A 17,454-nucleotide genomic window follows, 5' to 3' on the forward strand; every position below is an offset into this window, starting at 1 on the left:
ATTTCTTGTGCACTGCAGCTATTCCGCAGCGTTGATCCAGGGGAAGGCAAAAAAAACCATGCGGTATAGGCCAATTTACATCATTGAGGAAAAATTCACTTCCCGACTCCAATCTGGCAGTCAGATTAAATCCCTGGATTAATTAATTATCACTAAGCATAAGATGTAATTTTATTGTTCTCAAGAAAGGTGTCCAAGCCTCTCTTGAACTCATTAAGTGAGTTGGACATCACCACTTCCTCTCCCAGAGAGCTCCAGAGTCTCACGGCTCTGACCATAAAGAATCCCCTTCTATGCTGGTGCAGGTACCTCCTTTCCTCCAGATGCATGGAAAACTTTTTGCCGAAAAGGGCATGATCTGCTCTAAAGTCTCCTGGTAGACAGCTGCGCTGACTTTAGTCTTGATAAAACACAGTGGACCTACACCAGCAGATGACATGGCTCCCCAAACCATCACTGATTGTGGAAACTTCACACTAGACCTCAAGCAGCTTGGATTGTGGCCTCTCCACTCTTCCTCCAGACTCTGGGACCTTGATTTCCAGATGAAAATTGAAACTCTGGGACCTTGTGGAGTGTGTCAATGACTGCCTTCTGGACATCTGCCAAGTCAGCAGTCTTCCCCATGATTGTGGAGCCTACAGAAACAGACTAAGGGACCTTTTTAAACACTTAGGAAGCCTTTGCAGGTGTTTTAATTATTTTAATTTACTGAGACAATGACTTTTGTGATTTCATTGGCTGTAAGGCATAATCATCAACATTAACAGAAATAAACACTTGAAATAGATCACTTTGTAATGACTATATAATATAGAGTTTCACTTTTTGTATTGAAGAACTGAAATTAACTTTTTGATGATATTCTTATTTAGTGAGATGCACCTGTATATACAGTACAGACCAAAAGTTTGGACACACCTCATTTAAAGATTTTTCTGTATTTTCATGACTTTGAAAATTGTACATTCACACTGAAAGCATCAAAACTATGAATGAACACATGTGGAATTATATACTTAACAAAAAAGTGTGAAACAACTGAAAATATGTCTTATATTCTAGGTTCTTCAAAGTAGCCACCTTTAGCTTTGATGACTGTTTTGCACACTCTTGGCATTCTCTTGATGAGCTTCAAGAGGTAGTCACCGGAAAAGGTGTAAATAGGTAAAAAAGGTCACACAATTGGAACCCCGTAGCAAATTTAGTACAGTTTATAGAAGAGGTAGAGTAAATCTTCTGCTGCTACGCTGTGCCAAGTCTTGCAGGCATAACTTAGGAAGAGTGAATACATCAATGTTTTGAAACATTTGCTCTGTGGAACGACAATGTTCAGAGCAATCAGTGCAGGTTTGATACACAGTTATCATAGCATAGAACATGGTCAGGGGCGTACATAGAAATCATGGGGCCCCATTGGAGAAGTTCTAATTGGAAAGCACCCCCATGGTCCTCCATACAGTATAATGCACCCCCATGGTCCTCCATACAGTATAATGCACCCCCATGGTCCTCCATAGGGCATAGTATGAGTCCTCATAGAGCATAGTGTAGCCACAGTCCTCCAGTAATATGGGCACCAAATTTAAATAAATACACACTTACCACTGCTCGTTCCCCCACTGCTTCGGTCTCTGCAGCGCGTCTCCACAGCTCCACTGTCTGACCCAGCGTGCGCTGCTGCATCAGACGCAGAGGAGCAATGATGGGAGAGGGAGTGTCACATGACAGTGCCTCTTCCATCATTGCCTTCAACTGTATCGACATCTGCTGACACAGTTGAATGCGGGATGGGGTGGGGGAGAGCGCTGGCTGCGCAGGGAGCCCCAATGCAGGCACGGACATCGGGCCCCATAGCAGCTGCATGGCTTGCCGCCATTGGCGGTATGCCACTGAACATGGTGTAAACTGAGAAGTTCTTAACTCTGAAGATGTGGTCTGGATTAAGATCTATGTCGGACTGAGTGGTAAAACTGCTTTTTACTAAACATAAAAGAAATGGGCTTGTGATCATATTATACATATATTCTTAGTAACATAGTAATGTAGGTTGAATAAAGACCTAGGTCCATAAAGTTCAACCTTCCACGCCCAATTGTACTCCCTACACTAACACTACACTAACTTACTAACTAACTGGGACTAGGCCTCAATGTAATATCACCATTTTTATTATTGCTGCTCTTTTACAATCAAAAATGTACCAGTTTATAAAAAAAAATTTAAATTAGTTTAATATTTTGTATTACTCTTGTGATTCTAATAATGGTATTACTAAAATTCATATACCTAAATCTGTTGATCCAGAAGAAGGCAAAAACCTCAGGACACATTCAGCCTATTTGCATCATGGGGAAAAATTCCTTCTTGACCCCAAGAAAAGGCGATCAGTCCTAGAACCCTGGATCAAACATAATTACGTTACTAGTTGTGTAATTACTATTATGGTACTAAATGTACTACTATAGTTGTAATATTTTATCTAATTTAACTGTAATCCACAATGTTATGTATATGTGTATCGAGGAAATCATCCAGCCCTTTTTTGAACGCCGTTATAGTGTCTGCCATTACTACCTCTTGGCGTCGGGCATTCCACAGTCCGACTGCTCTGACTGTAAAGAACCCTGTCCGGTTTAGGTGATGGAATCGCCTTTCTTCCACCGGTAATGAGTGCCCCCTGGTCCTTAGTATGGACTTTGGAAGGAATAAGTCATGTGCTAGTCCTTTGTATTGACCACACACACATTTATACATGTAAATGAGATCCCCTCTGAGGAGTCATTTTTCTAAGCTAAACAAACTCAACCTCTCATCATCTGAGAGGCCTTCCATCCCTTGTAATAATCTAGTTGCCGCCTTTGAACTAACTTCTGAATATCCTTTTTAAAATGTGGAGACCAAAACTGGATCCCATATTCCAGTGATTTATAAAGTGGTAACAGTACGTTGGGACGACAGGATTTTCTCTTTTTATACATCTTCAAATCTTGCTTGCCTTTGCAGCTGCTGCTTGACATTGAGTACTGCTGCTCAGCTTACTTGTAACCAGAATACCTAAGTCCTTCTCCTGTTCTGTTGTCCCGAGTATAATCCCATTTAATGTGTATGCAGCAATAGGATTACTCCGTCCTAGGTGCATTACTCTACATTTATCTACATTAAACCTCATCTGCCAAGTGTTCGCCCATTCAGTCTCTTATCCAGATCATTCTGCAATGTCAAGATCAGATTTTAATATCCTACATAGTTTGGTGTTGTCTGAAACTTTACGCTCAATCCCATCCACTAGGTCATTAATAAAGGGGTTAAAATGAATCAGTCCTAGCACAGATCCCTGCGGTCCCCATTGCTATGTCCCATTTAGAGAATGTACCATTTATGACGACTCATTGTTTCCTGTTTTTTAGCCAGTTCCTTACCCATCTGCCTATAGTTCCCCCAGTCCTTGCTTCTGGAGCTTCAGTATAAGGCTGCTATGTGTTACAGGATCAAATGCCTTTGCAAAGTCCAGATATATCACATCATCTGCATTACCAACATCCAGATTTGCACTTACCTCCTCAGAGAAACCCAACAAGTTGAGAAATAACAGAAAGAGCCAAACAGATACAAACCTGGATAACTAAAAATGTACCTATAGTCTGAAAAGTAATGAGCAAACGCATTAAAAACTTATCACAAAAAAGTGAGATATAGTTCCACATATACTTGTTTGTAAAAGGTCAAACCTGACTTTGTTCAACAGAGCTCCTCTGAACAGTTATGCGACTCCAGGTGTAGGATGGAAGGCTCTGTTCACACTGATGCCATAGCTTCCAAATTTACACAAGCCTCAATAGCTACAGTTATATGAAAAAGTTTGGGCACCCCTATTAATCTTAAGCTTAATGTTTTATAAAAATTGGTGTTTTTGCAACAGCTATTTTAGTTTGATATATGTAATAACTGTTGGATGCAGTAATGTTTCTGCCTTGAAATGAGGTTTATTGTACTAACAGAAAATGTGCAATCTGCATTCAAACAAAATTTGACAGGTGCATAAGTATGGGCACCTCACCAGAAAAGTGACATTAATATTTAGTAGATCCTCCTTTTGCAAAAATAACAGCCTCTAGTCGCTTCCTGTAGCTTTTAATGATTTCCTGGATCCCGGATGAAGGTATTTTTGACCATTCCTCTTTCCAAAACAATTCCAGTTCAGTTAAGTTTGATGGTCGCCGAGCATGGACAGCCCTCTTCAAATGATCCCACAGATGTTCAATGATATTCAGGTCTGGGGACTGGGATGGCCATTCCAGAACATTGTAATTGTTCCTCTGCATGAATGCCTGAGTAGATTTGGAGCGGTGTTTTGGATCATTGTCTTGCTGAAAGATCCATCCCCTGCGTAACTTCAACTTTATCACTGATTCTTAAACATTATTGTCAAGAATCTGCTGATACTGAGTGGAATCCATGCGTCCCTCAACTTTAACAAGATTCCCGGTGCCGGCATTGGCCACACAGCCCCAAAGCATGATGGAACCTCCACCAAATTTTACTGTGGGTAGCAAGTGTTTTTCTTGCAATGCTGTGTTTTTGCCGCCATGCATAACGCCTTTTTGTATGACCAAACAACTCACTTGGTTTCATCAGTCCACAGGACCTTCTTCCAAAAAGAAATTGGCTTCTCCAAATGTGCTTTTGCATACCTCAGCCGACTGTTTGTGGCGTGCTTGCAGAAACGGCTTCTTTCGCATCACTCTCCCATACAGCTTCTCCTTGTGCAAAGTGCATTGTATAGTTGACCGATGCACAGTGACACCATCTGCAGAAAGTTGATGCTGCAGCTCTCTGGAGGTGGTCTGAGGATTGTCCTTGACTGATCTCACCATTCTTCTTCTCTGCCTTTCTGATGTTTTTCTTGGCCTGCCACTTCTGGCCTTAACAAGAACTGTCCCTGTGTTCTTCCATTTCCTTACTATGTTCCTCACAGTTGAAACTGACAGGTTAAATTGCTGAGACAGCTTTTTGTATCCTTCCCCTGAACAACTATGTTGAATAATCTTTGTTTTCAGATCATTTGACAGTGGTTTTGAGGAGCCCATGATTCCACTCTTCAGGGGAGATTCAAACAGGAGAACAACTTGCAAGTGGCCACTTTAAGTAGCTTTTCTCATGATTGCATACACCTGGCTATGAAGTTCAAAGCTCAATGAGGTTACAAAACAAAAGTGCTTTAGTAAGTCAGTAAAAAGTAGGTAGGAGTATTTAAAACAAGAAAATGATAAGGATGCCCATACTTATGCACCTGTCAAATTTTGTTTGAATGCAGATTGCACATTTTCTGTTAGTACAATAAACCTCATTTCAAGGCAGAAACATTACTGTGTCCAACAGTTATTACATATATCAAACTGAAATAGTTGTTGCAAAAACACCAATTTTTATAAAAAATTAAGCTTAAGATTAATAGGGGTGCCCAAAGTTTTTCATATAACTGTATAATTGATCCTTGATACATCAAGTGAATGTTTTGTTTTTTTCCTCCTCCCATATTGAAAGGGAAAGATCAGTATAATATACTACTCCGGACATTAAAGCAAAGAGACTCCAATTATGAACATTCACGTTGCATAGGTCAGAGCTAAACAGATCTATTCTGTCCTTACATCCCACAGATAGAAGCACAGAATAGGGAACATTTCAGATGTCCGCTCCCTCCCTAGTCACTGCAGAGTTTACTGTGACTTCTGTCTACACCCAAATCCCAGCAAATGTCAAAGCAATGGATGAAGTCGATGGCTTTCTGTCCCCAGTGATTGTACCCCCCCAGAGGCCAGATAGACTGTCCAGTCCTCGGTTTCTTTAAGCTTGTTTCCCACTTGGGTGCTTTTGCAGTAAGCTCCAGGAGGATCCGCTGACTGATCCTATCCATTTCAATAACTGGGTTTCAAAGAACAGAAAAAAATTGGACCAAAAAGGAGAAAAGAAACCCCCCCCCCCTCTAAAAACGCCTTGAAAATGAATTGCAAAGTGCATAACCTGAATAGGGCACCAGCTGTATTAAGGCTTCATGTATAAGAATGCAGGGCTTTCTAAAAAGGATGCAACCCTTCCTGAGATTTTTAACATATTGAGAACCATGCAGCACAGTCCTGGGCTTTACACTGCACTGTAGTGTGTATATGGCACACCAGGAGTCATGCAGGTGAACGCTGTGCGTTGTCAGAGATCATACTCCGCTTATAATTTTGTTGGTTTCAACTCTATATAAGTGAGGGCTGGAATTCTTTTTTTCTTACCCATTCCTGACACGAGACATTCATGGTGGGGTACTTGCTTTATGGAAATTGGCGCATGTCCTGATGATCGGGAGCTGTGTCAGCGTGATTACTGCAGGAGCGTGCCTGGGATTAACATAGCAACTGCTATAATGGCGGTGGATCAAGGGGTCCCGATAATTGCTTTGGTGGCTATAGGCTGCATGACTAGTAGAGACAGGGTCTAACCATGGCATGCATAATACATTGCAATACAGAAGTATTGCGATGTATTATGAAAGTGATCAAGTGGCCACTCTGTCTCCTAGTGGTACTTTAAAAAATAAAGAACCAGAAAAGTAGATTGGCCACATGATCACTTTCATAATTCATCGCAATATTTCGGTATCTCAATGTATTATGCCTGCCATACTTACAGAATTGCTGTTTTCTCATTCAAGACTCAAGGGAATATTGTGTACAGCAATCAGAATCACTCCTACATAAATAACCTAATGTCAGGGGTTTCCATTGATCATGCATGTCAGAGCCCAATCCAGTAAAAACTACAGTTATTGGTCCTTCCCTATTGAGCCCCATCATGTGCCCAGCCAGCAGTATACGTCCATATATACAACACTGCTTTACCCCAGGGAACACAATTTATAGGGTCGGTAACCACGATATGACGGCCTCAGGACTCTGTAAATGTGACATGGAGACAGGAACTGTAAATGCTCACTACACCTCTAGGTGAAATCCCTGGGGGTGTAGTTTGCAAAATGGACTCATTTGGGGATTTATGTTTTACTGTAAATGAACATTTTGAAAACAGATAATTTTTTTCTTTTTTTTTTTTCTTTACAAACCAAAATTTACCCCCCAAAAAAATAAAAAATCACTGCAAAGAAATCACAATCCAGTAAGTACAAACAATCTCAGTTTTAATGAAAAGCTATATAAAACAAAAATTAAAGCATGACAATTATTAACGGGAATGAAGATCAATCTAACCATGAGTTAACAAAATAACTTAATTTGGTGCCTCATAGTTAACACTTCTTATTTCATGATTAGAGCGTTTCTAACATTACATTTCTGTGAGGAATATTCGTTTTCCACAAACGCATTGCAAACTATGTACACGTTCATTACAGCTCAGGGGACTGCGAGGGTGCAAGACTATGAAGCACACAATACCAATCGGGAGGAGACCTAAAGTCAAAACGGATTCAATAATGTTCACGCCAGATGCCTCAGCTGTACCCATAAAATGCAATATGACTCTGTTATAAAAAAGAGATTTCCTTTTTTCTAAACTTGCACCATAAAATTGCGGCTTCCTAAACTTTTCAAAAGAAAAATTGTTTTAAAGTGTTTCGGTCTTAAAATTGCAAAAACGATCCCACAAGTTGAACCCAGCTTCAATTAAAAAAATGAAAAAAAGAAAAAAAAAAGTTGGAAGAGTACTTCGTCTTCTCAATTACAAAACTGCCTCTTCCTGGTTTTGGTGTCAGAATATGATAAATCTTAGCAAAACTATAAAGAGAGAGAAAGAAAAAGAAAAAATGTTAATTAGCATATTTTTTACTTTTGTTAAAACACCTGTATAATAATAATTTTTATATAGCGCCAACATATTCCGCAGCGCTTTACATACATAACCTGTATGGACGGTTTCAATCATCCGTGAATAACCATCCGAGTATCAACCATGATGTACGGACGAGGGACTTCAACAGAATATACAGGGGTGTATTTTTTATTTTAGCCAGGGCTGCACAGCATGCTTCACCCCCCCACCTACTCTCTGCAGGCGCCACCCCCATTAAGAGGCCAAACACAAGTAGAATAGGGTCTACTAGGGCATAAGGAAGGGAGAGCAGACGGTGAGCGGGGGCGCCAATCGTATATTAGGGTTCCAACCTCCACTGTCAGGCAGGTTTTTTTTTTTCTTTTAGGGGATAATAGAATATATCAGCAGATCAACAGTGATCTTCTAATCCATTTGTGAATATATATGCATTGGCTGATGTAGGAGTCAGTTAGATTAACCTATACTTTTAAAGATTTTTAGCAGATGTATTTGTGGGTTTGCTTTGTCAATTTTTTTTTAGGTTTTTCAAATAAGGAATGTTTTTATAGTAGTAGAATGTTCTGTGTTTTAGTTTCTTTTATGTACTACCATTATCTAATTCACTCTGATATATAGCGGGCACAATATTGCAGGTAAAAAGCAGTTGTAACTGCAAAAATCACACAGCCATTAACAATTAACCCCTTTACTCCCGAGGGTGGTTTGCATGTTAATGACCTGGCCAATTTTTACAATTCTGACCACGGTCACTTTATGAGGTAATTACTCTGGAACCCTTCAACAAATTCCCCTGATTCTGAAATTGTTTTTCGTGACATATTGTACTTCATGATCGTGGTAAAATTTCTTCAATATCACCTGCGTTTGTGAAAAAATCAGAAATTTGGCGAAAATTTCGCAATTTTCAAACTCTGAATTTTTATGCCCTTAAATCAGAGATATGTTACACAAAATAGTTAATAAATAACATTTTCCACACGTATACTTTACATCAGCACAATTTTGGAACCAACATTATTATTATTTATTTTTTATTAGGGAGCTATAAGGGTTAAAAGTTGACCAGCGATTTCTCATTTTTCACTACATTTGATGTGACTTTGAGGGGTCTTTATGACAGAAAATACCCAAAAGTGACATTCTAAAAACTGCACCCCTCAAGGTGCTCAAAACCACATTCAAGAAGTTTATTAGCCCTTCAGGTGCTTCACAGGAATTTTTTGAACAAAAATGTTACTTTAGACCCAAATTTTTTTATTTTCACAGGGGTAACAGGAAAAAATGGACCCCAAAATTTGTTGTGCCATTTGCCCTGAGCACACAGATACCCCATATGTGAGGAAAAACCACTGTTTGGGCGCACGGCAGGGTTCGGAAGGAAAGGAGCGCCATTTGACTTTTTGAATGTAAAATTTTCTTGAATAATTAGCGGACACCATGTTGCGTTTGGAGAGCCCATGGTGTGCCTAAACAGTTGAAACCCCCCACAAGTGACCCCATTTTGGAAACTAGACCCCCCAGGGAACTTATCTAGATGTGTGGTGAGCACCCTGAACCCCCAGGTGCTTCACAGAAGTTTATAATATTGAGCTGTAAAAATACAATTTTCACATTTTTCCAACAAAAATGTTTTTCAGCCCCCAATTTTGCATTTTCATAAGGGTAACAGGAGAAATTGTACCATGCAATTTGTTGTGCAATTTCTCCTGACTAAGCAGATACCCCATATGTGAGGAAAAACCACTGTTTGGGCGCACGGCAGGGTTCGGAAGGGAAGGAGCGCCATTTGAATGTAAAATTTGCTTGAATAATTAGTGGACGCCATGTTGCGTTTGGGGAGCCCCTGATGTGCCGAAATAGTGGAAACCCCCTCCCTCCCCAAGTCACTCCATTTTGGAAACTACACCCCTCAAGGATTTTATCAAGGGGTATAGTGAACATTTTAAACTCTGGGGGTAGGACACAGAATTTGATAACATTAGGTCATCATATTGAATAAGTTGTCCTTAGTCTTGAGTGCAAGTGCTCGCTACTTGAGTTTGCATCGGGTACTTGGGTATGCACCAAGTATCTCAGGTGCTCAAGTGACATGCTCGAGTCCCCGCCCCGCATGTTTCACGGTTATTAGACACCCAAAAAAAAAACACGTGGGGATCGCTCATGCATGGCAGGCAGTCCCCGCAACGTTTTTTTGGCTGTATAACAGCTGCAAAACATTTGGGGCGATACTCGGTACATACCCGAGCACCCGATGCAAACTCAAGTAGTGAGCACTTGCGCTCAACATTAGTCGCCATATCGTTGTCATTTTTTTTTTCTTTACTTCTGAAAAAATCCCAACACCAACCCTAATCCTACCCTAACCCGAGAGTTTATCTTTTACACCATTCCTCGTGCGGTATAAGTGATTAGATGACTTTATTCTTCGAGTCGGTGCAATTACAGAGATACCAGATTCATATCGGGTTTTTATGATTGACACCTGTCACACACTAAAAAAAAACTTTTTTTTTTTTTTTTTTGCAAAGACTAGTTTTCGCATCACCATATATTTTGAGAACTACAGTCATGTGATGGCTTGTTTGAGGGACAAGTTGATGTTTTTATTGGTACCATTTTCGGGCACGTGACATTGTTTGATCGCTTTCTATTCTGATATTTGGAAGGCAGAATAAACAAAAACCAACAATTCAGGATTTTTTATTTTTTTTTTTATGCTGTTCCATGTGTGGTAAAATTGATAAGGCAGCTTTATTCTTCGTGTCAGTACGTTTACAGCGGTACCACATTTAGATTTTTTTTTTATGTTTTGGCACTTTTACACAAACTATTTTATAGAAAAAATAATTATTTTTGCATGGCTTTATTCTGAGAGCTATAACTTTTATTTTTCGGCCGTTGGAGCTGTATGGCGGCTTGTTTTTTGCAGGACATGACGTTTTCAGCCGTTTTATTCCATTTTTTGTTTGGCGGTATGATAAAGAATCGTTTTATGTTTCGTTTTTTATTTATTTTTTTACCGTGTTCACTAAAGGGGTTAACCTTTTTTCTTTCAGAATTTTACAATTTTTTTTTTCTATTTATTTTTTTTACTTTTACATTTTTTTTTTTTTTTTATTACTTTTACACACTGTCCCACTATGGGACTTTCACTTTTTGCAGCCCGATTGGCTGTATAGCACAGGAATGCAGAACCATCCCTGTGCTATGCAGCTTGTCAGCGCTGCACAGGGAGAAGTTACTTTGGTCGCGCACTGCGCATGACCAAAGCAACTTCCTGCCTCCTGGTGACCCGGATGTTGTCATGATGACATCGGGTCACCATGACAACATCCGGGACCGGACTCAGACGCCAGCAGAAAAGATAAGTATCGCGCTTCCATCCTCTTGCCATCGGAATGCTGCTATCGATTTTGATCGCAGCATTTCGGGGGTTAATGTGCAGGGAGTGGTGGGGGACCGCTCCCTGCACATAGCTGATTGTCACAGCTCACACCCGGTGCTGACACCCGGCGATCTCGCCCGCACCGCTTGTGTGCAGGCGAAATCGCCAGGGCGTACTAATACGCATCAGGCCCATGGCACAGATAAGTATTGGTACGCCCTGGGAAGGGGTTAATTACACAGGTCTGCAAAAAATAACATTTCAAGAGCTGTTTTGGCTATTCTATGTTTTTTGGTGTGATGAATCCGAAAATGACCTCCATTTTGTCATAGGACTTCACGTTTCCTGACAATTTAGGTAACTATGTTAAATAAGGCAATATTGCGAAATAAATGAAAATAGAGTTAGAAAATACATTTTTTATTACAAATTTTTCATGAAAATAATTTTTGAACTGAAATGAGCTCACTAACACTCACTAAAAATCGATTTTTTTTTCCCTGTGAGGCTCCTCTTGGTACATTTACGCTTGTGAGTAGCATCTGGAATGTTTCTCTGTAGCATCCAACAGTAGTCTGCCATCATTGTAATGCTACATTTCCCCTGGCATCTTCTTTCCATCTCTTTAATGTCCTGGTGAGATCGTTCACCTTGATCTTCACTCACAGCTCCCAAATTTTCAGGAAAGTAGTCAAAATGGGAATGGAGGCAATGCACTTTCAAACTCATCAGGCAACCTAAAGCTTGAAATGCTTTCAGCATTCGTCCAACAATCTTTTTGTAGTCAAGATCTTTTTTTGCCTAAAAATTTCTCTACGACCTCTTTAAATGCAATCCACCCTTCTTTTTGAGGATCCGTCATGGTATTGACAAACTATCAGCTATAAACCTTCTAACGTCTGGTCCGACGAACACACCTTCCTTCAATTTTTCCTCCAAGAGGCTTGGAAACTTGGTGACCAAGTATATGAAGCATTCCCCATCTCTTGGAAGTGATTTTACAAATTGCTTCATCAAGCCCAATTTTATGTGGGGAGGTGGTAGAAGAACTTTATAGGGAGGTACCAAAGTTTCTCGGAGGACATTTTTTTCCAACGACTGAGCACCCTCGGCTGCCAACTCTTCTTGGTCCAGTGATTCTGTCGGTCTCGACTGTCCCACAGACACCGAAAACAAGGGTATTTGGCATACCCAGCTTGTTGCCCAAGCAGCATGCACAAGACCTTCAAATCCGCACACACTTGCCAACCGTGGTCTTTATATTTAAAGTTTATGAAGAACCAATTCCAAGTTCTCGTAGGTTTCCTTCAAGTGTACTGAATGACCTACAGGGATGGAAGCGTAAAAACAGCCGTTGTGGAGTAAGGCTATGTGCGCACGATGCGTATTTGAAGCAGAAATTTCCTGAGCGTTTCTGCATCGCCTTGGCAGGAAAAACGCATAAGGATTTTACATGCGTTTTTGTACATCAATGAATGATTTTTGGAGCTAAATAAAGTTATTTGGTGGGACATTGCTTAAACCTTGGATTACCATCAGAACTGGGGCGAGTATATTTGTTTATTTGAATGATTAAAGAATGTGTCTGTTGTATTTCAAATAAAGTGTTCACTCTGTTTATTTAACTCTTTATTTTACTTTAATTAAGTTTGGTAATGAAAAGGTCTGATTGACACCTTGTCATAACCAAACAAAAGAGCTGGGTGTCAGCTAGTACCATTCATCCAGTCTTCATTAACATGTCTATTCATGTAATTTATGCGGCTTCTGTGAGCTGGGATTTTTAGCCTGGGAAGGTGCCATTTGCAAACATGGTCTGTGGCCATAATTAACATCTCACAGCTGGTTCGATAGCCGCTATGTCCCCCCCAATCAGCACTCAGCAGCGATTTGAATACATTGCATTTTTGTTGCGTCCAAAACGCGGTGTTCTAATGCCGCACTTTTGTTGTCGGTACATTGGAATCCACCGCATATAATGACACTTCAAATCAGTCAAAATCTGCAGCGGAGACTAGAGTGTCCGCTACAGAAATTGACACGCTGTGGGTTAGTTTGGACACTGACATGCAGCGCGTCTTTCAGGACCAGAGCATGTCAAATTCTCTTGCGGAGTCACTAGTCCACGCAACAGAAATTTGACGACTAGAAAGTGTTGAATGCGGTACATCCGCATGGTTCAGTGAACACATGTGGATTAACCTGCGTTCAATAGAATGCAACGTTTTGGACGCAGCAAAAAATATGCGTCCAAAGCGCTGCTACATCCGAATCGTGGGCACAGACCCAAAAAGTAAAAAAAAAAAATGGCATAGGTTCCCACGTCATTTTTATAACCAGCAGAGGGAAAGCCGACCAATGGGGGCTGATATTCGTAGCGGGGGAAGATGCCATTACACAACAATGTAACTATAACTATAAAAACTAACCAGAAAAGGCTAAACAGACAGTACGGGCTGATATTAATAGCCAGGGAAGGGGCCATGGATACTAGCCCCCCTCTGCAGCCATTAATATCACCCCTCAGCAGTCCCAGAAATGGCACATCCATAAGATAAGCCAAATCTGGAGCTTAGCCTCTGCTCTTCCCACTGCCCTGTAGCGGTGGCGAGTGGGGTAATGGGGTTGGGGTTCACGTCAGCCTTGTATTGGCGGCTGACGTGAAGCCCAGGTTAGTAATTGAGGGCGTCTATAAAACGCCCCCATTAATAACTGCACAGTAAAATGGTCGTCGCCTTTACATATAATAAAAACACGGCCAGAAAAAAGTATTTAAATAAAATAACACACTTTTTAAAAAAAAAATTATTGTACGGGTCCGCGAAGCCATCGATCTGAAAAAAAAAAAAAGAAAAGTAAAAACAACCAACCATATTCCTCACCTGTCCGCCGCCAATGACGCAGTCCACGTGCCGCCAACGAGTCTCCCACGATGATCCATGTCACTTCTACAGCAGTGACATCAGCAATCATGATGTCACTGCTGTAGAAGACAGCAATGTACACTGACAGGGGTGTAAAATCACCCCTGTCCGCGTACATTGCTGTGCAGGAGGTCACTTAGGTTCATCAGTTGATGAGCCCAGGTGAGCTCTCACTGCCATCACGCTGGAAACTTTCTTCTGAAAGTTCTCAGGGTGAAGTCACGTGAGCAATCAGCTGATCGCTGACGTCACCGTAGGTCCTGGCTGCTCAGTATACTGGGGGAGCGAGCCCGCAGTATACCGCTGGCTGGAGAGGATCGCTGCTGGGGACCAGGAGGACACCGGGGGGGCGCCAGACAGGCGAGTATAGAGTTTTTTTTTTTTTGTTTTGTTTTTTAACAGCGTGTGGTAACCGGCTTGGCTGGGAAGACAACTGCTCCTCCCATCCACGCTGCTCCCGCTGTTATCAGCGGGAACAGCGGTCGGGATGAGAGGAGTTATAGTCCTCCTCTCCAACCTGGGTACCACCCTAACCGCCACGAAAACGCATCAAAAACGCTACGTGTGCACATAGCCTAAAACTGCTTTGAGACTTCTTTTTGAAGAATCTATAAAGACGCCTTTGCGCTGAATCATATTGGATTTTGAATTGACCCATCAAACCTTCGACATCGATGCAATAAACCAACGTGTCTTCCTGGAAAAAGTAAGGAACGAACTCCTTTTCACAAAGTCTGAACCATGAAAAAGACTGTCCCACTCACAGTAGTGACACTCAGAACCCCCTATTACCGGTATGAAGACAGTCAAGGCTTTTCCACTGAAATCACACCAAGGCAGTACGTCAAGCTCCAGGGATTCGTATCTTACCCCCATTCAGATTTGGCCTTCTGTGCAGGACTACACACAAGTCACCATCTAGAGATCTGCTCTTAATAGCTGTTTGCTACACCTGGTGCTAACGCACCAAGCAGGCAGACAGCCGCGAGCCCACACCAAAAGGCCCGCGAGCCACATGTAGCTCTCGAGCTACAGGTTGGGTCCCCTGTTCAAGCCCATAATTCTGTGCCTCCTAACGAATTAAGAGGATTCTGGACAGTGTCCAGTCAAATGAAGCCCACTCTCCCCTTCCCACAGATGTAGTAGCAGATGGGCGTTTAGGACATGACTAAGATTTTACCCTGATTTGACTATAAACAGTGCAATGTGCCAAACAAGGCTTACAGGCTTTATAACTCATTTGTAGGGGCAGATTATCTGCGCTTTGCATTTTACAAATTTAGGAGGGACAATGCACATGCAATTCTTCTCCACCATAGGGTCGGATGAGAAGAAACATTTCTAGTTCAAGCCCTAACATACTCATGACTAGCAATTACTATATATTCCAGTGACATCCAGTAGTCATACACTACACTCCTACAGGTCTTACCTTCCACCGATTTCCACATTCATTACAAAACACAAATGTTGTCATAGGTTCATCAGCGCTGCGGGTCTGAACCTAAATAATGCAAAACATAAGGTGTCAATTTGGAAAGAATACGACACTTCTGTACTGAAAGAATTCTGTGTTATTCATATTGGTAGAACTTATTCTAATAACTAGCATTACTTTATTTACAAGTATGCAGCTACATTAAGCCCACCCACTAGCTCCAGTAAGAGGCCTCACATAGGGGCTTCCTATAATAGGTAATTATTGAGGGGGATAAAACAATCAAAGCATGGAGTCAGAAATACACTTGTACTTCAGTGATGACTCCAGAAGTAGTCTTGGTAAGTAAGAAACATTTATATTAAAAAGAAATAAAATAAAAAAATAAAAAGTGCTTCGAGCTTACAACATGAGGCATTATTAGTAGGGGTAGATGAATACTATAAAAACCCCTTTTATAAAATGCAACAAAGATGGATTTTACAGTTACTACTACACTGCTTTTATTTAGTGTATTCATGGTTACACAATAGTTACCACTTATTTGCATGGTTTTAAAGTATATAAAAGATAAAGGAAAAAGTCCTAAGCATTGTGTACAATAAAGCCCCCATATGTAATAAATAGCCAGCCATACGATCATTGGCTCGGCTTAGTGCTCCCGTGGTCTCTTTGAAAGACTCGTGGCCAGACTCCACTGGAGGCAGGTTCTATCACAGAGAGCAATAGGAGAGGCAGTCCAAAAATCAGACAAGCCGGACCATTACCTCCCCCAAAACCACCTATTCGGGAGAGCCGGGAGGCCCCCTTATGCAGACTGTCAATCTGATCCTGCTGATATCTGCGAGTTCAGCCGACATTAGTCGGTGTATTGGGGACTTAAGGAAGCCGTTTGCTGCAACTTACCTGTGTGTAAGTACAATTTTTCTTTTTGCACTTGCCGCAGGAGAATAGGTCAGTCTGTGTACCACCAGTTCTGGCCATTTGATGCTCCCGGATGGCCTCCTTTGTAAGGTTCTTTCTCATTTCTTTAAGTTCATCACTTGCCATTTCCTGGAGTAGTTAAAAAAAAACAACAAAAATTTGTGGGTGGGAAGGGGGGTAAAAAGCCCAGATTTTAAGATCATGCGGATTGTTAAAGGGTTATTCTTAAGCTGCCTCTTCAGCAGCTCACAACTCTACAGTTTCTTTACTTCCTGGTTTCTGGCAGGGTGGGGTCTCCTCACTGAGTGACAGCTCTGGTGAGTAGCAGAACCTCAATATAAGGGCTCACTCACACTGGCGTATAAATCGGACAAGTGCAATGCGAGAAAACATCACATTGCACTCTACCCAATGCTAGTAACTCATCTGCGAGCTCAGACTAAGGATAAAAATAAATAAAAAAAAAATCGCAGCATGCTGTGATTGCCTGCGAGAATCAGATCGTACTCAGCAATGCAAGTCAATGGGTGCGAGAGGAAAAAAAAAAAATGCACGGCACATGGCCCATGCGTGTGCCGTCCGATTTTTACGGACACATGTCAAAAGGAAACAACATTTCATCAGCCAAGTAAAGTAAATTCACAGCAAGAACAGAATAGATAAGATATATACAGCGGTGTATATACACTGTATATTTCTTATCCATCTTATGCCCCCCTCCTGATTTCTCATTCTTTTGCATGCTTATCAAACTTAAATGTTTCAGTTCACAAAACAAATTTATATATTAGACAACGATAACACAAGTAAACACAAAATGCAGTTTTTAAATAAAGGTCTTTATTAAGGGAAAAAGAAATCCAAACCTACAGGGCCCGGTGTGAAAAAGTGATTGGCCCAAAAAACCTAAACTGATTGAAGTTGTTGTTGCTAAGGGTGGC

The 17,454-nt window shown here is 41.1% G+C and overlaps 1 protein-coding gene across 2 annotated transcripts in view; it reads right to left on the reverse strand.

The window, feature by feature from the left end:
• Positions 1–7,172: 7,172 nt before the first annotated feature.
• Positions 7,173–17,454, reverse strand: part of TCEA1 (transcription elongation factor A1) — a 53,774-nt gene continuing 43,492 nt past the window's right edge. For both annotated transcript variants that reach the window (XM_073679298.1, XM_073679297.1), the window contains exons 8-10: positions 16,496–16,642; positions 15,584–15,655; positions 7,173–7,784 (exon numbers count right to left, since the gene is read on the reverse strand). In XM_073679298.1, the coding sequence (XP_073535399.1) occupies positions 7,776–7,784; positions 15,584–15,655; positions 16,496–16,642 (228 nt within the window). In that variant the 3' untranslated portion in view covers positions 7,173–7,775. The remainder of the gene's footprint in view (positions 7,785–15,583; positions 15,656–16,495; positions 16,643–17,454) is intronic.

This window comes from Phyllobates terribilis, unplaced genomic scaffold (assembly GCF_046119375.1).
Source record: "Phyllobates terribilis strain yellow unplaced genomic scaffold, ASM4611937v1 Scaffold_4__5_contigs__length_816908805, whole genome shotgun sequence".
NCBI classification, from domain to species: Eukaryota; Metazoa; Chordata; class Amphibia; order Anura; family Dendrobatidae; genus Phyllobates; species Phyllobates terribilis.